Source organism: Astatotilapia calliptera, chromosome 15 (assembly GCF_964374335.1).
Source record: "Astatotilapia calliptera chromosome 15, fAstCal68.1, whole genome shotgun sequence".
Taxonomy (NCBI): domain Eukaryota; kingdom Metazoa; phylum Chordata; class Actinopteri; order Cichliformes; family Cichlidae; genus Astatotilapia; species Astatotilapia calliptera.
Window position 1 is genome coordinate 37,317,130 of NC_137436.1, and position 23,261 is coordinate 37,340,390.

Consider the following 23,261-nt stretch of genomic DNA (forward strand, 5'->3'; position numbering starts at 1 on the left):
TTAGGATAACTTTGTTTCTTTCTGTGCATTAGCTAACTTGATAAAATCTAAAACCCCAGTTGGGGACAATGGTTGTCATGACGGTTGTTATCAACTTTCTCTTTTAGGCTGGGTTTTGTGTTTCCGACTGTGCTCTCAAAAAAGTTCACAGGTTGAATTACTGGAACTTTACAGTAAGTAGTAAGTAAGTAAAATTTTGGCAATTCCAGAATATTTTTTAATCGAAACTGACTTTTAATTCAACATAACTCACTATCCCGTCAATCTCTCTTCGTGGTACGTCTCTCAGGTTGTCACATGATCAAACATGTTACAAGAGACTGGTTGTTAAAGAATTCCTTATTCACCTACAGAACATATATGTATTCTACATTTAAATGTGCAGTCCAGCTAAAGAAGGCAAGTTTTTTTGCTCCTCAGTGGGTTTATTTTCTACACATCATACCTTGCCTTCAACGAAATTGCTAGATTTTTACTGTTTGCTAAGTTTTATAAGTTTCACTGAAGGCTGTTAAACTACCTAACCTAGTAATCTGTTAATGTAAAAAGCTGGAATTGAGAATTTAATTGACAAAAGTTACGTTTTACTTGACAACCGTTTACCTGTCACGTGGGTTTGTGCAATGAATGAAAATATGAATTGTGTTAATTTTCTATTAGTTTCAGATTTGTCGCTAATGCCATCTCACTGAAATCAAAACAAGACAGACAAATCCATTTGTACATCTGTACTCTGATGGTTTTCCCAGCAACGGCTCATTAGTGAGGCACAGTAGAAGGATACATATAAAGTCATCAGCCTTGGGCTGTTAGATGGCTTAAGTATCACTGACAGGAACTGCTCCAGCTTATCTCTCAATTTTGGCATCCAGGAATCCTAAAAACATGAAACAGAAGTTAAATATGAAGTATGGTGATGTTCATTCTCACAGTGTGACTTAGTAACTGTACTAGATGGTTAAAAGCAAGGTAATATTCTATAAGTGTAATACCTGGAACAGTTCTTTGAAAGAAGGGTGGACAGTGGGGTTGGGAACAAAAGGCAAAGCGTAGTAAGGCAGAAACTCTGTGGTCTGGCTCAGAGCTCCTCCTCGAGTTTCCAGGTACTGCCTGAAGAAGGAAACCCTCTCTTCAAACTCAGCACGGTCCTTGAGGTAGATTTGAGATGTCCATCAAAAACAATTCATGAACAAAATTTAAAAAAATAAATAACTAAATCAGGTAAGCTTAAGGCTGGGGTGTCCAAACTCGGTCCATTTTTAATTGGCCCGCAAGTAATTTTATAAATAGAATAGAATATGGCCCGCACTTCTTGAGTGTATTGCACTTCTTAGTTTTAACACCAGGGGGAGCTGCTGTTGATCAAGGCAGTTGCTCCACCAAAAAGGCAAATCACAGAAAAACTTATCCCCAAGTTACTAAACATGGCAGAACCAAAGAAGCAAAAGGTAGAAAGTGAGTGCAGAAAATTTCAGACACGGTGGGAGAGTGAATATTTCTTCAAAGAATTCAAGGGGAAGTATGTCTGTTTGATCTGCACTGAAACTGTGGCAGTTATGAAAGAGTATAATGTACGACGTCATTATGAAACCAAACATCAGGCCTATGCAGCTTACACTGGTGCTGAGCGAGAGCAGAAATTAAAGCAAATGGTAGCTATGCTGCAGGGACAGCAACAGTATTTTTTTGCGTGCTCAAATTGTCCAGGAAAAGGCTCCAATAGCCAGCTATGAGGTCGCCCAAGACATGGCAAGCCTTTTTCAGATGGAGACCTCATAAAACACGGCCTCGTTAAAGTCACCGAAATAATGTAGGCCTATCCGGAAAAAGTGCAGAACTTCAACAACGTCAGCATGTCCAGAAATACAGTTGTACGACAAATTGAAGACTCGTCAGCCAACATTAAACTGCAACTGTCTGATAAAGCTGTGCTTTTGATTTTTACACCGATGCCACAGACACCGCACAGCTGCTAATTTTTTTGCGGGGAGTGGACGAGAGCACGAGCGCTTTATGTGAGTAAAAATATATTCCACAGTACCCGTGTGTTAATAAGCATGCATGTGTAGGTACACATGCTTCAAATATCAATAATGCGCATCAATTATGTCACTACCCTGCTTTTGCGCACCACTTTCTTTATATGCACAGCGCACGCAGACGTAGTCAGCTGATCTCATCTGATGCAGATTTGCTCCTTGATCAAGTGACATTTGTCTGGATTTTTGCCAGGAGTGGCGTACGATCAGCACTGCAGCTGGATGGCCCGATTTACATACCCAGCGCAGCTGATACTCACCAGAATAATTTACTAAAATTATATGGACTCCTGTTATTAAGTCCAGTCCATCGTCCATCGTTTCAAACGGACGTTAATAGATGTTTTGCTAAGCCTAATAACTTAAATAATAAACTTGAAATGTACCCGTCCCATTTTCCCCTTTATTGTTTTTTCTCTGGACTGTAAATCTTCTGTCTAAGAAGAAATCTAAGGCTGCTGTTCTGAGAATGAGCTACCAAAGCTTTTTCTGAATAAATCAATAAACATCAATTTATGGAAAGCTGTGATGAAGGCAGTTTTGTCTTTAATTATATTCAACAATATAACACATTTGACCACTTTTAAGTGATTTTTCTAACTTTAATACAGTAAAGTTAAGGTTATATACCTAATTTCTAGTAAGTGGCCCAGCCACTCCTATATTTTTATGTATGTGGCCCTCAGTGAAAAAAGTTTGGACACCCCTGCCTTAAGGGGTCACTTAAGAAGACGCAATACATCTTCAATTATGATTGCATGTTTTGCTAAAAGAAGCATAAGGTTTTTTACAAATCTGTATAAATAAATGAACTCAAACTCCAATTGACTCACAAAATTGTTGCCACAGAAGGGCGAAAATAAGACTCTGGCGCAGCTTAGTGGACATATGAAAAATAGCACATAATGAAATAAGTATTAACAGACACATACACTTGTAAATACACATGTAAATACATACATGTCCTACAGGGTGCCTCCTCAGTGGGTAGATTGTAAAGTGGATGTAAAGGTAGAACTCCAGTCCCTGGGCCTCAGCATCAGTGTCTTTAACTCTGTGGGGAATATTCTCTGTCCACAGTTCAAAGAACACCCTGTGGTCTCCATCATCAAATGAGCTGAGAAGGTCTTTCTACAAAAGTCACATTTTTTGTGGTTTATCACACAGTAATAATTGAGTCTCAATGTACATGACTATTACAGATCTTTACAATTAATACAGACAAATACATCAATTTGAACTTTGCTTTGAGGTTGCAATATTTACATGTTAATTAGCATTTTCTAATCAAATAGTCTTTTGCACTTTTTACCATCACTCCTCCATGAAAAATCAAAATGTACCTGAATTACACGTGTCTTTGAGTCTTTGAGAGTATTCCCTCGAGGCTTTGAGAGGAGTCTGCCTTTGCTTTTGCACTCCTTCTCAAAACTGTGAAGAGTTTCTTCAAATTCTTCAAATTTGAGGTACTACAAAGAAACGAACAAAAAAAATACAAATAAACACACGTGACATACCACCTCAATCAGAGCAGAATGTAAGTATGCTTTCAATCATCTATGCATAATTTATTGTAGAAACGCTATATATGAAAGTTGTGCATTGCGATTACTTCATTTCTATTAATGCTCACTGCGATTTGCATATGGCAGTTTACAGAAGAAACGTGCTACCTCCTTAATCATCCCAAGAAGATCGGTTTCATTTGCCGAGATGTCCCCCATATTGGCTGCCTCCTTGGAACTCATGTGAGTACCGAAAAGCTTTAAAATATCCGGCAGCAAAGAGTCCCACTTTCATTCAATAACGTTTTCGCTCCGAGTTAGTATTTTGCGGTCTGTTTGAATTGGACAGCACAATGGTTTGAGCAACTAACACACACACACACACAGAAAGAGAAAAACATCAACAAAGATACAACTGATGGCGATTTTACTTTATAATCTAAAATTCAAGCACATTTGCCTTAAAAGTGAATTATTTTCATCACAGTAAGACATCAGAGACAGCGTCAAGATGTCACAAGCTAGCTAATAAGCTAACTCATCAATTAACGTTATGCGACATAAAGAGAGCGCATTAACATCATTACCTCGTTCGTATATCAGGTACTTGGTGAATACATTTCATTGACACTTCCGAGGCGCTCACGCGTAGAACCGTCCATTTTTGTGAGGATTTGTGGTCTTCAGTTGCAACTTATATTAGTTAGATAGCCATTAGCTAGCAACAGTACACAGACAGGACGCTAAAAAACACCTAGCAACCGAATAGACTGGAAAGTAGAGGCAAATGTCGTAAAGATTGCCGAAAGGATGCTATTTGGTTCTTACGTATTCTTTGCAGATTATTGTGATTTTCTTTTGCTCTTTTTAACTTTATAACAACAATAAGGTATCTCATGAGACCATTTATTTTTTAAACTAGCTGGAAAACCTATATATTTGTTTCGAATATTAACGTAGAGAAAGAGCAGATAGGCAGGTATTTTTTTTTATTATACGTTTTTTTTTTGTCTGTGGCTGAAAAAATTCGTCTATCTGTCTTTATCTAATTTCGTTATATATTTACGTTTATATTCTTTCTTTCCGTATTTCAAACCGGAAGCACTTTCTATGTCAAAGGTTGAGCACATTGTTCCTGCGCGGTACAGTCTGTTTGGGATAATAATGAATGAAATTTTGACTAACTAAGACATCTAGCGCAAAATTAAATACTCCCCGTCGCAGAGTGAAAACCCAAGTGAGCGCGACGCCATTGAACTTACAGTATAATATCAAAACTTGAGGTACGTTTTTGGAATCGTTTGGCCAATATGCTAAGGCTAGCAATTAGCATGAATGAGAGATGCTAAAGTTGAAAAAGCTTTGCCAAGACCTTAATACTTTCGCTAACTGATTCGGCAACAACGGGTGTTAGATTACTGTTAAATGGTCAAAAACAAAAGCACGAATTATTAAGGTTTGAAGTTTTTTTTTTACGTTGTGATACACAGTTGTTTCATTAATGTATGATTAGTGGTTAAGATTTTTCAGCTGCAGTTGTGCACAGAATAGACGGGGGGAAACAATAAGACAAGCAAACACAAGTTTCTGTGAATTTCAGTGAAGTGTGTTTCTTGTACTGGCAGGGTGTGTTTTAAGTTTCAGTAATGGTTTCAGTCTAATAAAAGTGGCTTCATTTTGTGTTTTTGTCTTTATTTTCCCTTATTTTTACAGACTGACAGACTCTGAGAGAGATGGCTGGAATTCTTTTTGAGGATATTTTTGATGTAAAAGATATCGATCCAGATGGCAAGAAGTTTGACAGAGGTGTGTGAAATATTATCATTAAAAAAGTGAAATTATAACACCAACCAACAGATAATTGCATGTTTGATCTCTAATTTGATCTCGATATAGATAAAGTTTAATTTATAACCCAAGTGCAGTTCTTCTTAGTGAAAGGGATCTGATATTAAGTATTAAACCTTTCAAGTATCCAAACACACAACTTCTGGCCAATCATGAACCAGTCTAACTTTGATTATCAACAAGAGGCATTATTTTAGTTATTGTTGATCTTCGTTAACACCATTTAATTAAAAAAACAAACAAACAATAAATTATCTAATAGAAACTCTTCAACTGTTAATCTGCAGTATCTCGTCTGCATTGTGAAAGTGAATCGTTCAAGATGGACCTCATCTTGGATGTGAACATTCAGATCTATCCTGTTGATCTTGGTAAGAAAAAACATTCTTTTTTTGTCCCTGTGTGTCTTTGTGTTTTTGTTTTGTTTTAAATTGGAAGTCATTTGTTAGTTAATATGTATCAAATACAATGGTGTAAACCGGTCCTATATACAGCATAATTATAGCAAATGACTATGTCAGCTATTTAGAATATTTTATCAGAATAAACTGGCACTCTTCAAAAGTAAAGATTATACTGTAATACATAAAAAAATATGATTGCTCGTTAATGTATCCCCTGACTCCCTCAATATTTGACTTGTTCACGTGCAGGTGAGTCGTGTAATAGCTGTATAATAACATTTACTCAACCCAAAGGAACCCAGCTCTATGAGTAAAAAGCCTTGAAGAACCATGTGTCAGAATTGTATCTGTAACCCAAAGTGTCCAAATGCACAATATGATAAAGCTAGTTTGTTGTAATATATCTCTTTCATTAAGGTGACAAGTTTAGACTGGTAATTGCCAGCACGTTATATGAAGATGGAACACCAGACGATGGAGAGTACAATCCTCAGGATGACAGACCGTCTAGGTAAGACAGCTGCTTCCAATTTAAAGTTGTAATTTGTGGAACTTTAGCAAAAAGAAAATTGCTGTTTTATTGGCATATTTAACAATAATAACATTGTTAATACTTCTTACGCTTTTAATTTACAAAATGACTTTCACACTCATTCCACTTTGTTTAAATTTCCAGAGCAGACCAGTTTGATTATGTGATGTATGGGAAAGTTTACAAGATTGAGGGCGATGAAACTTCAACAGAAGCTGCCACACGTCTGTAAGTGAAGTGCTTAGTTTTCTCAAAATGACTATATGTCATATATTTACTGAAATTAATAATCCGCTGGAACAAAACTGTGTTTCTAACAGAGAAGATGACCTTTCTGTGAAACTATTTATGGAAATGAGATCACATTTGAATCTGCCTGTGTGATAACTTTTCCAGACTCTGCCGTTGGTTTGTGCTATTCCAATTTCTTGTGTGTTTTTCTTGTTTCAGCTCTGCTTATGTGTCTTATGGAGGCCTCCTCATGAGGCTACAGGGAGATGCCAACAATCTTCACGGCTTTGAAGTGGACTCTAGGGTCTACCTGCTCATGAAGAAGCTGGCCTTCTAAAACAAACCTGTGGTCACCCACCCATGGTTCACCAGTCAACCTTAAATTTATATGGAGCATCTACAAGGAGGCTGTCGGAAACTTTTTTATTTTGATGATTCTCATTCCTCCATCAGGATGGACTAAAGACTAAACACTGTGGCACATAAGAACTGCTACCGACTCCACCTGCAGACAAACTGTAAATAAAGACTTCTTTTATACACATTGGCATGTTTATTCTTCCTTATATCTTAGCAACTGCTCTCAAACAATCATTTAATTATCCTTGTACTCTGCAAGAAGGGTGAGTCTAACATTATTACACAGGCATCATGTGTGCTGCTATAATTAGGATAGAAGATGGTTCTATAAAGAAACAGTGCTAATTGAATAAAGTAGTTCAGAACGGTGAACTTTCAGGTTTGTAATTACAGTTCCAATAAATCTGTTTGCAGTTTTTGGCTCCATTTATTCCTCCTGCAGACCCCAAATGGGCCATTTATCCTCAGCCTACTCACAACCGCAACAATGCATGTTAGCTGATGTCATTCTGACTCTGCACATGAGGCAACAAGGGATCCACAACCACAAGCAAAACCTTAAGCATGTGTAAAAGCAGCAACACACATGATTAATGCCCAAAGATTAAATCTCTCCCTAAAAGGAAGATTTAGCAACAAACATGAGGTAATCCTACCTCATGTGTGGGACTTCACAGTGTGATGGGAAATGTTCTACATGCCAACAAACTAAAATGTGAACACACGAGAGACAGAAAATTTAATCAAGTGTACACAGGCAGCTTTTTGTATGGAAAGCGGGTTTTTCTTCTAATGGAAGTCACAAGATGGGGAACATTTTTGTCTGACTCAGACTAGAGTTTAGTGATGCAATAAAGGAACGATGTAACTTCTCTGAGGTCTTCCGCTTTTCCTCCTGCTTGGTATCTCCATTTTCAACATCCTTTGTCCAACAAATCCACTATTCCTCATCATCATCCCTTGTCTCTCCAACTTTATCTCCAAAACACTTGACGTGAGCTCTCCCTCTGATACACTCATTTTCTAGCTTGTCCACTTTCTATGAAAATTTTAGCATTTCCAGCTCCAGGTTTAGGGTTTTTAGTTTAGTCTTACTGTCCAAATTATACATCATAGCAGGTCTCACTCTCGTCTTATAAACCTTCTTTTTCACCCTTGCTGCTAACCTCCTGTCACAAATCACCCCTGACACTCATCTCCACCCACTTCACCCTGCCTATGCTCTCTCCTACTCCTAAACTGCATTAATCAGCATGATTGAATCCACACTCATTAGCGAATATCCAGATTCAGTCCAAGGGGTTCAAAAGGTTTTATTTTTTTGCAATAGTGACGCTTGTCTAATAAAGCACGTATAAACAAGAAGTGCAGTTCTTTGTATCAGATCGATACCAAAATTTGCAGTATCGCACAGCACTACCATCGTGTATCTTGTTAAATGGTCTTGCAACAGAAAGAAGAAGAAAAAAACCCCTTATACTCCAATGTGTGCGTATATTATTCAATCTATGAAAGCAGTTGAAGTTTCAGCGGTTGCGACTGTCAATGTGCGGGCAACCGGAAGTTGTGTAGGATGGCTTTAAACTGCGCGCTGCTGTGATTGGTTGTTTCCCCTCTGCCTCGCTTTTGGCAGTTTGAGGGCGAGTGTTTAGTAAGCTACGGCTAGCATCAATCATTGCGGAGCATTTACCCGGCTGGTTTAATTACAGACATTTTATATATGCATGGACTGGACTCGTGTTTTCACGACGAAAACACGAGTTTTCCATACGATATGAGATAACGCGTAGTGATAAGTGATATTAGCCTTGCAAACGCTGTTCAGGTAGTGGGAACAGTGTGCTCTTGAAGCATTCTGCAGCTGTTCTCTGTAATTGGAAGCACTGCTCTCGGGATTATGTCGGCTGTGTTTGGTAGGGAGACGAGAAGGGACATGTATGTTTAAAGTCTTACAGAGAGAAGAATTCAGCAGTGAGGCGTAATGGATAGCAGACGGGAAAAGAAGCTGACATATATCACCATTGGACTTATTTTTCTTCTCAGCGGGGTGGAATATGGTAAGACTTGTTATTGGGGTAAACATGGGTAGATGACAATGACAAAGAAATTGTAACAAGTACAACAAAACTGTTCTATAAAGATATTTTAAGTGGACAAAATGGACTGTTTTAATTATAACGCTGTGGCACAACACCGGTGCAATGACGCATGAGTATAAAGAGTAAAAAAGATTTTTAAAAATAGGTCATTTCTTTATTTTATATATATCCATATCCCCTTCATATCATGTTTACTATAGTCTATTTAACAATATGCAAATATAATAAACATTAAAAAGAAAAAACATCGGAAATAATTAATTTCACATAATCATTTTCAATGAAGGTCATCTCTACAGTGCATTTAAAGCGCATTTGTGATAACATAAATGTTTATAAGTATCCCAATATATAAGATGTATATGTATTGCATAGAATATATAAAAATCTAATTATTATAAGAGGTGGAGACGATGAAAATAATAATATGTTACATTGTGTTTATTTACCGCATTGGCATTTAACAAACAAAAAAATCTGTTCTGTGTTACACACTGCATTATAAGTACCATAAGCTTAACCGGTTATAAAGACACACACAGAAAACTGTAAAAGAATAGATTATAAATCCAGGCTTCAATCAATACAATTGTGAGCTTTAAATGAAGTGAAATTAAGTACAAATTTAAGGTTTGTTTCAATTTTATGATTCTGTAACAGCAAATTGTTTTCACTATTTGCTGGTGACGAGTGTAAATCAGAAAATAGGAAATTCAGCATCCACAGATGCAAGATTGAGGTAGAATTGGGCAAACTCAAAGGTAAGGCGATAATACCAGTGTAAATCTTTATGTGGTGTAAAAATATTGCGATATCATTGCATCACCGTACATTTATGTTCCCTTGTGTGCGCAGTAATGAGAGAACCCCAGGCTGATCTGTGAGTAAGATCAACGTGTGTCAGCCTCCATTGATGAGTTAGTTCCTAAAAATTGAACTACTTGAACAATCTCCAACAAAGCACAGGACTTAGCAAAATGTGTAAGAAAACTGTTCCTGTGGAAATAATAACTGTGTTTCACCTGATAAGACCATAGCACAGAACCATTGAGTACAACCAGGCTAAGCGTGGGAGGACCTGTGACCCAAATGTATATAAGTGACTCAGTCCAGCATGATTGGAGCGCTTGATAGCACCCCACGTGACAGTGAAAACAAACAAGGAAATTAGTGATTAAAGGAAAATCTCAGGTAGAAAAGATTTTTGTTTTACTTTGCAACAATATTGGGCAACTCCCAAAGAGTTACAAGGTTAAGTTAACCTAAAATCTTAAGCAGTTATTTTACACTTGGACTTCAAATTTTCAAGGGAAACACTAGCTAGGTTTGCTTGATCACAGGAAACTGAACAGTACTTAAAACACAGTTGGTTCATCTTTTAACATGAGTGGTTTTACTTGTAGTTGAATTAATGTTTTAGATCTAAGAGTGCAGATTTCCAGTACAACCCACCTGTGTTTATTTAAGAGTGAGTAATGTAAAATAGGGTCATCTACACTACAGTTTGACACTGTATATTCAACTGCACGTCTTCTTCCCCTCACCCCCAACTGGTCTCGGCACCTTGCCACCCCTCCCTAAGGCTGATGCTTCTGGAGAAATCTTCTTGTTAAAAGGAAGTTTTTATGCTTGCTCATACAGGGTCACCTGATTTTAAGGGTTTTCCATTATGTATTATTACTGCAATATAAAGTGTATTGAGTTGACTGTTTTGTTTTTTTAAATTTCGTGCTATATAAAGGAAAATCAAACTGAATTTAACTGGTTGGACATCACTGTCTTTATGCAAACATTGCTTAAGCCATTATCACAACTCGGTAACAGTCACTTTAAAAATACAGTCAAAAGAACAACTGACAACAGACATGAATGCAGGTGTGCCTTGTGAAACCATTGCATAATCCAAATGTGTTTAAAAATGTCCGCCTTTAAGACGTGTATACATAAGAACAGGTTAGGAGCAATGTGGCAACCACAAATCAAAGTCAATGAACTTAACTAAACTCTTGCAAAAAGGGTGAATTAACGCATAGCTGATGTGAAATAACTGCCATGTAGAGTAAATAATTCTCAAATTTGGGACAAATAATTAAAGCAACTACACCAATGTGAGCAAAGAATGCCGCTAACTAACCGGATGAGTAGTTGTGAAGAGCCTGGAAAACCGACCAGCCAACCAGGTATCAGCTATAAAGCATTGTGCATCAAGCAAATCGCTTTACACAATTAGGTCAATACGTTTTTGGTCTCTGCTCCACTGTAGTGGATTTTAAATCAAACATTCATGATGTGACTGAAGTGCATACTTTAATTCAAGGGTTTTACCAAAATAATTCATTAACCTTTTAAGAATTACAGCCATGTTTAGTCATCTGTTTTCAAAGGCTAATGATTAATTGAGAAGAGAAACATTATTTTTAACATCACGTAATCATACATATATTTGAATGAAAATGCTTCCTGGAGTGTAGAAACCATACACATCACAAAACGCTGTGTTTCCTTCCTCAAGATGCTCTGACAGGCCTTGTTGTGGATCTTTCTACCTCCAGTTTTGTACAACCATGCTCCGTTGGGGTGAGATCAGATGACTGACTTGGCCACTGAGGAATATGGCATTTCTTTCCCTTCAGAAGCTCTTGGTTTGGTATTGCAGTATGCTTTGTTTCACTATCCATTTGCACTGTCAGCCGCTGTCCAATCAGTTTTGCGACATTTTGCTGAATGTGCTACTGCTACTTCTATCAGCAGTCACATCATCAGTAAGCACGACTGACCTAGTTCCACATGCTATAATATTGCCTCCACCATGATTTACAGATAATGTCATATGCTTTGGACCTTGAGCTCTTTCTCTCCTTCTCCATCTTTTTTCTTCCCATGATTCTATTACAAGTTAGAAGACATTTTTTTCAGAAATGTGTAGGCCCCTTTAAATGTTTTCTGGTAAAGTCTAATCTGACCTTCTTGTTTTTGAACATAACCACTGGTTTGTTGTACATTTGTATTTGTATTAACAATCAGAAAGTGTCTCTTGATTGTAGACTTTAACAAACACCGACCTACCTCCCCTTCTGTGGTCTTTCAGGCCTTTTTGGTGTTTTTTGAGCTAATCAATTCATTCATTCTTTTAAAGAATGAACCAGATTTTTATTTTATCAGCTTAGTTTGTCCTGATGTAACGAGGGTACAGGCCTCACCTGGCCGTGAAACTGCTTATCAGTCAATCAGTTTCTATTTACCTTTTTGCATCTAAAAATGGTACATTAGGTACATAAATTGGCTGTAATTGTTAAAAAGTTAATTCAGTGGGTTTTTTTTAATACCTTGAACTAAATTAAGTCTGTACTTCAATCAAATCTTGTTTATTTGACTCCACTGTGGTGCTCTATAGAGGCTGTTTATAGACAAGGTCAATGAAAAAGAGAGATTATTGAATTATCTACAGATACAGAGGTTTTGCTCTTTCCTAATGAGCAATATATAAATATACAAATAAATGATAAATTCCTAAAGTTTATGAAAAAGAAACATTCAGTTTTGGAGCTTTTAGTTTTGTCACTTCCACACACAGTTGTCTGTCAGGGCCATATCCCTGAACGACAAAAATTTGAGTAGTAATTTTCTCTGGAATTCTCAGAGAGCGTGCTTTATTGTGTGCCATCTGACCCAGTAATTGAATTTTGGATTACATTTGGTCAGCATTATCCTTTGCCTGTGTGATAAATAAAGCTGTAAGCAATAACAGCGTGCTGTATCCATCTTTTGTCTTTTAGTTTTCAGACTGTGATGAATCGAATATGTATGATTTCTTAATAGTAAAATAAAAAACAAACTCTCTTCTCTATCCACAGCTGTAATTTTGCCCACAATATGGCGTTTCTTGCAGACTCTGGATGCAGCACCTTACTTTCTGGGATTGGTCCTGTCAGCATTCAGTCTGAGTGGCCTACTGTCTGGACCACTGTTTGGCCACTGGTCCGACAGAACCCGATCAACAAAGAAGATCATATTGTTTGCCAACATCTTTGAGATAGTTGGTGAGTCCACAGGTCTTGCATATTTTCTAACACTCAGCAATCCTTCAAATAGGATTCACGTTTGAACCCCAGTTATACTGGGTACTTCTTTTGTACAAGAAACCAAACATATTTTTTTTATTCAAATCTTATGACAATTGTTTAAGTCGATTCCATATTTACTTTTTATCTTTTTTTACAGGTAATTTTATGTACTTGATGGGATACTCAAAGTGGCTTCTGCTGTCAAGCAGACTGGTAGCAGGTGAGTCTATAATAAGTAAACGTAGAACTGAGAATCATTTTGTGGATTTAATGACTACAAATATGTTAGTCATACTGAAAAGCATGTTAGTTTAGAACAGTTTAAAAAACTTGATTATAAAAGTTTCAGACTGAAAGTACTTCAGTGATTAGAAAATACTGGGATACATTATTTACTGCAAAATATAGTCCCTGCCTTTGTGATAGTTTCCATTGACACTCATAAATCCTTAACTTGTAGGTCACTAATAGTGTTTCAAAGTTCAACCTGCGATCGGTTTACAAGCTACTTTAAATTGAGTCTTAAGGTATGTTTGGTGAAATATACTGCTGAGTTTGCAGCAACTGAGTGTGTTATGAACTGGATATGAGACATTGTTAAGACTTTGTCGAGGTTGGACATAATAGTTGCATAACTGCTGTCACTTTGTTGGAGTAATCTGGAGAAATTTCAAGAATGCCAACTGTTTCCTTCTTGTCTAAATAGTTCATGTTCACAGTTCTTATTTGGAGCTGTGTTTTGGGTCATTGTTCCATTGTTGGAGGAAATTGGCTCCATGTGGCTCCAATAAATGAACATTCAATGGCACGGCTTGTACTGCAAAAAGTGATAGCATTCCTTTATCCCATACAAATCCCTCACTTAACATCACCAAGACATTCGTGGGAGTCACTTAATAGAGCTGTTAAGATAAGATGAAGACGTGTAAGGTGTCTGTTTGTCAGAGTAGAAACTTGTTGTCTGGTTTATCGTTTTTTGCTGTTTTATCTTCATTTCTTGCAGTTCCTCAAAGCCTTCAAAAAAAATTTTCTTGGCCAGTTTGAGGCTGAAACACCCAAAGTTCTGATTACTCAATAAGCCAAATACATTTCACCTGTCCCAACATAAGTGAAAAAAACAAAACATTTTTTTCCCAATTAATTATGCTTTTAACATTTAAAACTTGCAACTGTTAACACAATATGCCATCTGTGACCATTTAGGATAACTGAATGCCATCTTAAATAAAAAACACGTGTTTTTCTTTGTTGTTTCTAAATCACTCCTGTCACTTGACTGTTAGTGAAACATGATATCTTATCTTTTTTCCCACTTTACAAAAAACAGTTTTACCTGGAAAAGAGAAGCCAAAGTTGATGTTTTTGGTTTTTAGTTGGTTTGTTTGTTTCCCAGGCATCGGTGCAGGCGTTAGCTCGTCTATCTTTGGCTTCTTAACCAGAAGCACGGCCCCAGAGGACCGTGCCACTGTATTTGCTGCTTTCATGGCATGTCGGCAGGCTGGACTTGTGATTGGTCAGTGCTTGTTTGCTTTCTTGCGACAAATATTAAAGATTGTTTAGTTATTATAAATCTTAATGGTTTTAGGTGGATAATGTTCATGTAGTATCCTTTGTTTAACACAGGTCCAGCATTTAACATCTTTCTGAGGTTGTGTGATTTCCACCTGGGTCCTTTTGTAATCAATAAATACACTGCACCCGGGGTAAGATTTATAACATGTCAGTATGCATTATAATAAGGTGTTTTACATTTTTTATGCATTTCTTTGCGGCCATCTGTGGAGAGCAGTGATCTTGTTCATCCATCCCTTGCAGCTGTTTATGTGTCTGCTGTGGATTCTCCTTCAATTCGTGGTTGTTTTCCTGACTGTGGACCTACCACCCGTTGAGAAAAGGAAAGCCAGGGATAGTATGATGCGAAAGAACCAAGAGGAAGAGAATGAGAAAAGCCTTGTGGAAGACGTAGAAGAGAGCGATGAAGAGGGAAAGCCCCTAATAGTGTCTCAGGAGCTGATGGGGTCCTACGGCTCTGTCGTGGCTTCCAGTCCACCCAGGAACACTACGCTGAATCCGAATCCTTCACCTCATTCTCCTGTTTCACCAGCAGAGTCTTCAGGTGTCTTTAAGAATTTCAGCATATCTCGAGGTCAGTGATTCACATGATTATTGCTGGGTGCCTTGCCTGTTTGTTCATCTCTTCTTCTATCCTCTTCTTAAACTGATTGGATTGCCTTCTTGCTACAAAGCGTCTTAGTTTTATGAGCCTTGGAATGTGCAAAATATATCTCTTACAAGTGAAGTAGCACAGTTTGTTTGTTGTTGTTGTTTCTGAACTTCCTGGTTATGAAATAGATTTTTGTCCCCTTTCTTTCTGACTTTGCTGTTGACCAATGTCTCTTTCCAGTGTTTTCATGTTTTGTCTACATGTTTCGGTTTCTTTGTATCAGAGTTCCTGAGAGAAGAGGTGATTGTGCTGCTGGCTGCCCAGTTTGTCACCTTTTTCAATCAGACAGCCCTGGAGGTGCAGATTGAAACTCTCATACAAATTAAATGATCTGTTTTCAGTATATCATTTCTTGATTTTTTTTTAAATCATTTTAAACCCTGTGAGAGCATACAAACTAAGTTTTATCTTGCCAACAAACATAATGAGACTAAAGGATTTAACGGGCTGTGTCCTCAGACCATGGTGACCCCTCTGACGCAGAAATATTTCAGCTTTGGGGAGCTGGAGAACAGCGTGATGTACTTTCTTGGTGGTGTAGTGGTGATTGCCGGCTTCCTGTTTGTGCGCTGGCTGAGCCGCCATGTGACGGAACGGGTGATCCTCGCCATTGGTCTGTGCATGTGCAACATCTCCTGTATCTGGTGCCTCATCTTCTTGGCTAAGCCGCTAGGTTAGACTCAACTTGAAATTATAATTTTTTTTGATTGTTTTTTTGCTTTAGCATCTAACTCTCATGAATGCTGTTCATCTGGACGGAGCATTTTCACATATAGAACTAGGTCCTTGATCTCTCACTGAGACACAGTCAAAGTAATGCTTTCTTTTTACACATATGTAATATTTAATCCTTAAAAAAGCTTTCCTGAAATCCATCTTCGAAATGTGTCATATATATTATTCACCTTTTTCCTTCCTTTGGCGTTTTGTGTTTTCTCTAGGTGGCTTTGCATGGCAGCTGACAGAGTTCATCATTGGGGTATTTCTGCAGATTTTGGGTTTGCCGTTTGTGTCTGTTGCGCAGGTTTCTCTGTTTTCCAAAATTACAGCTGAGAAAACACAAGGTGAGAAACTGCACCATCTACTGGACAAGCAAAGGCATGACAGGGTTCTGGGGTCGTTTCGAGGGAAAAAATTAGTATATCAGTGAAACTGACTGCACATTTTAAGGCCTTATAATAACCATAGAAGTAAGCCCTTTGATGTGTTTTGTGCTGTGTGGGGCATTTTACAGGTTTCAGTCAGGGAATACGTCGTTCAGTGGGGGGTCTAGCCACCATTCTGGGCCCACTATGGGCTGGAGGCCTTACCGAGAACATGTATGTCATGATGGGGATGATGACTGTACTGCTGGTCCTGCTAACGGTAAGCAACAATTACAATGACAAAACCATAAGGCATCCTGTCAGAGGTTAAGTGTAAACGGACCTTTGTTGGCTGAGAGGAATCATATTTATATCGAGGGCATAACCTGAAAAAATAAAATGAAAACTCATTTGCAGTATTTTTGCTTTTGAAATTTTCTTTATACAGTGTAAATAGTACATTTGGGTAGATTTAGGTTATGTACTTCTCTTCTTTTCCTACATAAAATATTACAAATAAAAATAATACATAATACGCATTTGTGCTTTTGTATTGCTTTATTTTGCCTAAATACTTCTCTCTACTTTTCATTTGTTAGGAATGAATATTGCTACCTACTTGAGAACATAATGATTAATCACCACATTCCCTTTTTACGCAAACCTTTGTTCTTGCACTAATGTGTATAAAATAAACCAGTTTCTAAAATTGGGACTCACAAAGTGTGCAAATGTGCATTTCTGTTTTATGTCAAAAAGTGATGTTTCTCATCAGTGAGTATCTGTTTAGAACAAATAAAAACCTAAAAATAGGTTTCATGTTAAGAAAAGGAGATGCATGTTGACATGTCTAGCCAGCAGCAACTGGATTAGCTAACAAGCAAGCACAACAATATCCTTTTAATGAAGTACAGGCTCACTTGTTATGAAACCCAAATGTTTAGAAGCAAACAAGACAAAACAAGGCAAAAACAACCAAATTTACTCCATCAGTTCTTCACAGACCTTTATTTCATTATTTTCTCTGTAAAAAAAAAACAACAAAAAACGTGGAGCTCTACCTCCCTGACACATCCGATGTAGTTTCTCAGTTATCACAGCATCAAATGTTCAGTTCTTAAAAATATTTAAACTTTTACAGATACTACCAAATGAACCCGAATGAAACATTCCCGCTTCAAATCACGTCTGTAAAACTCCAGACGTGTCTGTGTCCAATTCAGGACACAGACACTATCTCTACTTTTAAGATTAGGCTTCAAACTTTCCTTTTTGATAAAGAATATAGTTAGGGCTGGATCAGGTGACCCTGAACCCTCCCTTAGTTATGCTGCAATATGCTGCTGGGGGATTCCCATGATGCATTGAGTATTTCTTCTTCTGTCACCTTTCTCACTCACTATGTGTTAATCAACCTCTGTGCATTAAATCATACTTGTGATTAATCTCTGGCTCTCCTCCACAGCATGTCTTCTATCCTGTCTTCCTTCTCTTATCCCAACCGGTCTCAGCACCTCCCTGAGCCTGGTTCTGCTGGAGGTTTCTTCCTGTTAAAAGGGAGTTTTTCCTTCCCACTGTCGCCAGAGTGCTTGCTCATAGGGGGTCATATGATTGTTGGGTTTTTCTCTGTATGTATTATTGTAGGGTCTTTAACTTACAATGTAAAGCGCCTTGAGGCGACTGTTGTGATTTGGCGCTGTATAAAAAAAATTGAATTGAACTAAATATTGAACTCAGCTTAGCAACTGCTAAATGATAATGACACGTGTAGCGTTGGACCCGTTAAGCATAGACAGGACACGGACGTAATGACAGCACTACTTTATTTTCGAATGTGATTACACTGTGGTTTTTGTTTTCACTGGGACACAGACACTCCCCCTCTGCCTGTCACTGACAACATATAAAGAGACATAATCACACTCACATCCCAACACACCTGTTCACCCCACCCCTGCACCGCCCCGGGAGCTCACTGCGTCACCCCTCCTCTGCACCCGGCCAGAGACCACACCCACGCCACAACACCAACTAACAGACAATCTTTCTCTTTCTCTCAGTCACCTTCCACTTCAACATGAGAATAAACGTTTCTTTAACAAACGTTTTTTGTCCATTGCAGATGATGCTGGTCTACTCATACAGCCGACTGGTGGAACCTGCTGCACAGGAGCAAATGGACAATTCGGAAAACTTTAATTAGCAAGTGGCTGTTAGAGGAAAAGTGGTTGAAGGAGGTACAGTTTTATTTACAACCATAATGTATGTCTTGATGCGATTAATTTCAATTCACTTTGGTAGTATAGTAATCAGATGTTAGAAAGTAAATAAAAGTCTTACATACTGTCTTCTTCTGTCTCTCTCTCTTTTTAAGAACAGTGTGAGCTTCGCGATCTGTACTTTCTGTCCCTCATCAGTCTCACTTTCTGCAGACCATCATTTAGAGTAGTGTCACGCACCAGAAGCACAAAGCTCATTCTGTAGGGGTTGGATTTGTCTGTGCAGAGGCTGATCTGATGCTGTTTAGTTCACTATATTTCCTATGGAAATATACAGAGTTCTGCTGTTCATGCAATAGTTGGATAAAGAGGTTTGTACCAACATCCTACCTGTGCTGAAGCACAGGTAGGATGTTGGTACATGTTGGATCCTACCTGTGCTGTGATCACACATCATGCTAACTGTTAATTTGATGAATATTCCAAATGTTTTACATTTGCATCAGAGGACATATATGAATATATATTAAGCACTGACATGATTTGCATTATTCAAGGTGTTTAAAGTTTTGTGACCATTGTGGGATTAATTTGCTGACTCCCTGAATTTTTTTGAGGGTGTTTTTAGGGTTTAGGAATTACAGCTTCTTAAGCTTTTGCCCCCTTTTTTGTTTTTTCCAGGGGACTAAAGGTAATTTGCTCAATTGACCTTTTTCATGGACAGGTGTAAACTATTCTTTCATTATTTTTTGCATCAGTTAAACAGTTAAAAGCTCCTAAGTTGATTTCAAATGCAGGATTTGGATTTTGAACTATGCATGTGAACTTGGAATCAACAGAGATAAATGTTGGATAGGCTGCAAAAACAACTCTATTGTAGAGATAACAGCAACATTAGGATTTGCGAAATCAACAGTATGATGGATATATGAAAATAAAGATACTGGTGAGCCACAGAAGACATTGGCGGTAGATCAGCGCACGTGTGTCACTGTCATTGACTGGCTAGTCTGTAAGTGGAAGACTTCACAAGGGTAGACTTTATCGGCTTCAAGAATAGAAAGGCCAAAATCTAAAATGATGATTTTTATTTTAATTATGATTACAACAATTTTTACAATTATTTGGTGCCTCTGAAGACAGGGGACTGTAAATGAAAAACGCTGTAATTACTCAAAAAAATAAAAGCTTTAAAGGCTTCAATTTCATCTCAAATCTGTTGTAAAAAATTATAACTGAAAAAATATCACTGTCTAAATGTTTCCTACTGAAACATAATGATACCTTGACCTATTGACCTTCTGTTGTGATAAAGAATATTAATATGTTATTAATACCAAAACAGTACAGTACAGAGATTTTAAAGGCAGGCCCTTTTGTCTGAAATAGCAGAAGGATTTAGAACTTTATTTTTATTTTATTTTTTTTAAATTTACAGTAATTTAATTACAGTTGATCAAATGAAATATTCAGCTTTTGATGACACTGTTTTACATTCTTCTCATATTGTATTTATTAATTTAACAAGCGCTTAAACACATCGCCGATATGTTTTTTTTAAATGTCACAGTAAGTGAGACAATAATTAAACACTAAATAATCAGAAATAATTACAACAACTAATACAAAGAATCTTTTTTTCATTGGAAAGAACTACGAAGTACACATTGCTAATATCATGATGCTGATTTCATATATATTTTCAACACTGGTGGGCGCTCTTAGTCTTTGAAATATTTCATTCTTATTGCTGCATGACTGGTATGTGATCACAAGGAGTTGAGTCCACTGTTAGAAGCTGGGTTTTTTTTTGTGTGTTTTAATGAACATCAGCACTGTTAGAGTTGCTTTAGGTACAAGGCAGTGCTAAAACAGGCACTACACTTTTTGCAAGCATTTATGTTGTTTGTCTCGTAATAATTTCTTCACATTTTACACTAAACTCACCAAAGCGATGTTATGAACAGAGTATTCTTTATTTCATATTTATTTTTCATTATTTATTTATTTTGTTTTGTTGCCTCGCAAAATGTACATGACCTAATTTGTACCATTGTCTTTAAATAAAAAAGATGAACTTCACTATGTGAGCTTGTGTTTATAATTCTCCTAATAAGTGATGAGTTTGGGTATAGTCACACAGTCATTTTGAGAGTAGATCAAAAGAATTGGTTTTATAAGACATTACTTATGTTTGCAATATAATATATGACAAGAAAATAATGTTTATATACATATTTATTTAGTTTTCTATTATTTAAAATGTACATTAATTGCAATAACAGTATTTTGTCAAGGTCATTTGTTTTCTATCGTTTAAAAGTCAAAGAAAGATTTTTTAAAAATAGTATCTTGTAGTTTAATCTCTATATTTTAATTAAACAGTTTCACTGAATTTTAGTAGGTTACATCATCATCATCATTTGGAGGCAATGAAGCCAACAGTGTTGGTATCCCAAATTAATGGTTTAGTGGAAAATGCTTGAGTTGATTTCTAATTGGAAGCACTGTTTTAAAAAAAAAAATCTGTGAGGTTGTTAAAATTACATTATTCTGTAAAAAAACCTATTGAATATTACTTGTTTGACTTCTTTATAAATTGACTTTCCGATTAAATAATACTGCGTAAAATATAATTTTATCTGCATTTTTATTTCAGCTTGTCAGGTTTCAGAACAAATAAGTCTACTAATAAAAAAATATTTGAGGTTCATATGAAATTAATCTTTTTTTAAATTTAAACATTTGTATCAATTTTATTTATTTATTTACCCTTGAAATTAAAATGTTTTTTTTATAGTTGTCCTGGTCAAGAAGGCACACCATTACAAAGACAAAAACATATACAAATCAAAACTAATATTAAATACACATATGCCAAAAATAAGTTGTAATGAAACAAAAATAAATTAAAAGACATGAGATTAGAAGGTCATGTAATACAAAATAAATAGTACATTAAGATTCTACTTTCTTCACACCATTTATTTTCTTGTGCATTTAATATACTATAAAATTATTTTACCAGTACATTTAATTTGTAATTGTTAAATAAAAAATTATTCATATAGTTTTGTAACATAGTTTTAAAAAATAATGTAAAATATATATGACATTTACCCTATTTCCTTGTCATTCCTAAATCTGTGCCTAAATAAGGCACATATTTAGAAATGTACATTAACTGATAATAAAATGGTGATATTATTCATCTTCCTGTCCATATTTTTGGTATTATAATTTGAGTGTGTGTGTTTTAGTGAGAAAACTGTAATACATATTTCACAACTCTTTTGTTGCCTTCATATTTCCGTAGAATTTTGCAGTTTATGAAATATTTGTATTTATTTATTAATTTACTTTTTAATAATTATTTAAAATTACTGCAAACAAATTCATTTTGTTGTAAACTAATAGCAGGCCTTCTTTGTTGGTCCATTCAAGACAAAACTTGCTCTAAATCAGGACATTTTACACTGTTGATATGACGCGAATGTCACCCCACTGGGGGCCGCTGTGACCTTGGCACAAGAAGAACCAAGAAACAAGCGTGTAGGTGAGGCCTTGCTCATGACGGCATGCCTTCTGCTTGATGACGCGATGGCGAGGAGGTGTGGCCATATGTTGTGAACTCTAGTTGAACCCATTTTGATGTTGGGCGGGGCTGGCTCGGAAATGTTACGACACAGCGCCAGTAACAGAGATATTTTAGGGTTATCCTTTTTTTTTTTCCAACTCCACTCACCACACACACAATCCCCAAACACAGTTAGCCTGCAGCGGCACACTGACCGAGCAACGACCCTGCATATCAGGGTCAGAAGTGTAGAGCACGTCGTGTGTCGTATCAACAATTGTCGGGGTAAATTTGGCTTGCCCGCTCCTCCTCTTTCACTACCAGTCGCAGACATATAACCAAATTCACAGATGATAATGGACACATGAACTTTTGGTGAACTGTATTTTCTTGACTGGGGCAACGAGGGCATGTAAAGTTTAGTAGGACTTTGTCTGTGTTGTTCTTTTTTGTTGTTGTTCTTAGTACAATTCCACAGGCTTGATCACTAATCGACATCCACAAACTGAGTGAAGATGGTGTAGGGATGATGCTCTGTGACTCTGGGGGCCTTGCGAGACCCTGGCATACATATTTTACATGTGTGAGAGCGGACAAAGCATTACCGCCGTATCACCATCCACTTTCCCGCCACATCTTCTTTTTCTTGTCGTTTCACTTGCACTTTACACGACTTTCAAGAATAATACCTTCGACGAGATTTTAAGACTTTCATGAAGCGAGGTGACATGGGTAATAAATGAAGAGAAGTGCTTTAAAGCTTAAACTTAGCCTTTGAGTTGCCAAGTGCATGAAATATTGACTTTGTGCACTGGTGTCACAGATTCCTAATGTTTGTGAAAAAAAATAAGTTGGAGCCACAGTTAAATCAAAATGATGGCACTGACAGAAACCTGTGAAAGTCTCTGAGTGTCCCTGCAGGGATAGCACTTGAATCCCGTTTTAATAATACATGTGTCCTTCCGAAGAGGTGCGATGTTGCAAACGCAAGACAGTTTGTGGAAAAAAGTGAGCGGCTTGAAAGGGCTCGAGTTGTGGGTAAAAAGGATGGGCTGTGACAAGAGTCTTCCATAA

The 23,261-nt window shown here is 37.0% G+C and overlaps 3 protein-coding genes across 12 annotated transcripts in view; 2 read left to right on the forward strand and 1 right to left on the reverse strand.

The window, feature by feature from the left end:
• Window positions 1-4,311, reverse strand: part of armc9 (armadillo repeat containing 9) — a 28,601-nt gene extending 24,290 nt beyond the window's left edge. For 4 of the 5 annotated variants that reach the window (XM_026142260.2, XM_026142261.2, XM_026142259.2 and 1 more), the window contains exons 1-6: window positions 4,132-4,296; window positions 3,713-3,910; window positions 3,383-3,508; window positions 3,000-3,170; window positions 993-1,148; window positions 785-877 (exon numbers count right to left, since the gene is read on the reverse strand). In XM_026142260.2, coding sequence (XP_025998045.1) covers window positions 785-877; window positions 993-1,148; window positions 3,000-3,170; window positions 3,383-3,508; window positions 3,713-3,787 — 621 coding nt within the window. In that variant the 5' untranslated portion in view covers window positions 3,788-3,910; window positions 4,132-4,296. Of the gene's footprint in view, window positions 1-784; window positions 878-992; window positions 1,149-2,999; window positions 3,171-3,382; window positions 3,509-3,712; window positions 3,911-4,131 lie in introns of all 5 variants that reach the window. The other variant, XM_026142258.2, reaches the window with a different exon arrangement.
• Window positions 3,654-7,103, forward strand: polr2h (RNA polymerase II, I and III subunit H). Of its 2 annotated transcripts, none has more exons than XM_080289837.1 (6): window positions 3,654-3,787; window positions 5,258-5,350; window positions 5,680-5,763; window positions 6,214-6,307; window positions 6,473-6,556; window positions 6,779-7,103. In XM_080289837.1, exons 2-6 carry the CDS (start codon window positions 5,278-5,280, stop codon window positions 6,894-6,896), a joined length of 453 nt encoding a protein of 150 aa, XP_080145963.1. In that variant the 5' UTR covers window positions 3,654-3,787; window positions 5,258-5,277; the 3' UTR covers window positions 6,897-7,103. The 2 variants fall into 2 exon arrangements, with proteins under 2 accessions (XP_080145963.1, XP_025998047.1); XM_026142262.2 differs by lacking the exon at window positions 3,654-3,787 and adding an exon at window positions 4,630-4,827.
• A 1,422-nt stretch (window positions 7,104-8,525) lies between these two features.
• mfsd8l1 (major facilitator superfamily domain containing 8-like 1) lies at window positions 8,526-18,910 on the forward strand. 5 transcript variants are annotated; one of them, XM_026143089.2, is made up of 12 exons: window positions 8,548-8,976; window positions 12,873-13,058; window positions 13,240-13,302; window positions 14,476-14,595; window positions 14,706-14,785; window positions 14,898-15,228; window positions 15,530-15,603; window positions 15,766-15,979; window positions 16,248-16,370; window positions 16,541-16,671; window positions 18,514-18,628; window positions 18,771-18,910. In XM_026143089.2, exons 1-11 carry the CDS (start codon window positions 8,901-8,903, stop codon window positions 18,592-18,594), a joined length of 1,479 nt encoding a protein of 492 aa, XP_025998874.1. In that variant the 5' UTR covers window positions 8,548-8,900; the 3' UTR covers window positions 18,595-18,628; window positions 18,771-18,910. The 5 variants fall into 5 exon arrangements, with proteins under 5 accessions (XP_080145960.1, XP_080145962.1, XP_025998874.1 ...); XM_026143088.2 differs by having other exon boundaries at window positions 18,766-18,905; XM_026143090.2 differs by having other exon boundaries at window positions 8,836-8,976; window positions 12,908-13,058; window positions 18,766-18,905.
• Window positions 18,911-23,261: the final 4,351 nt, after the last annotated feature.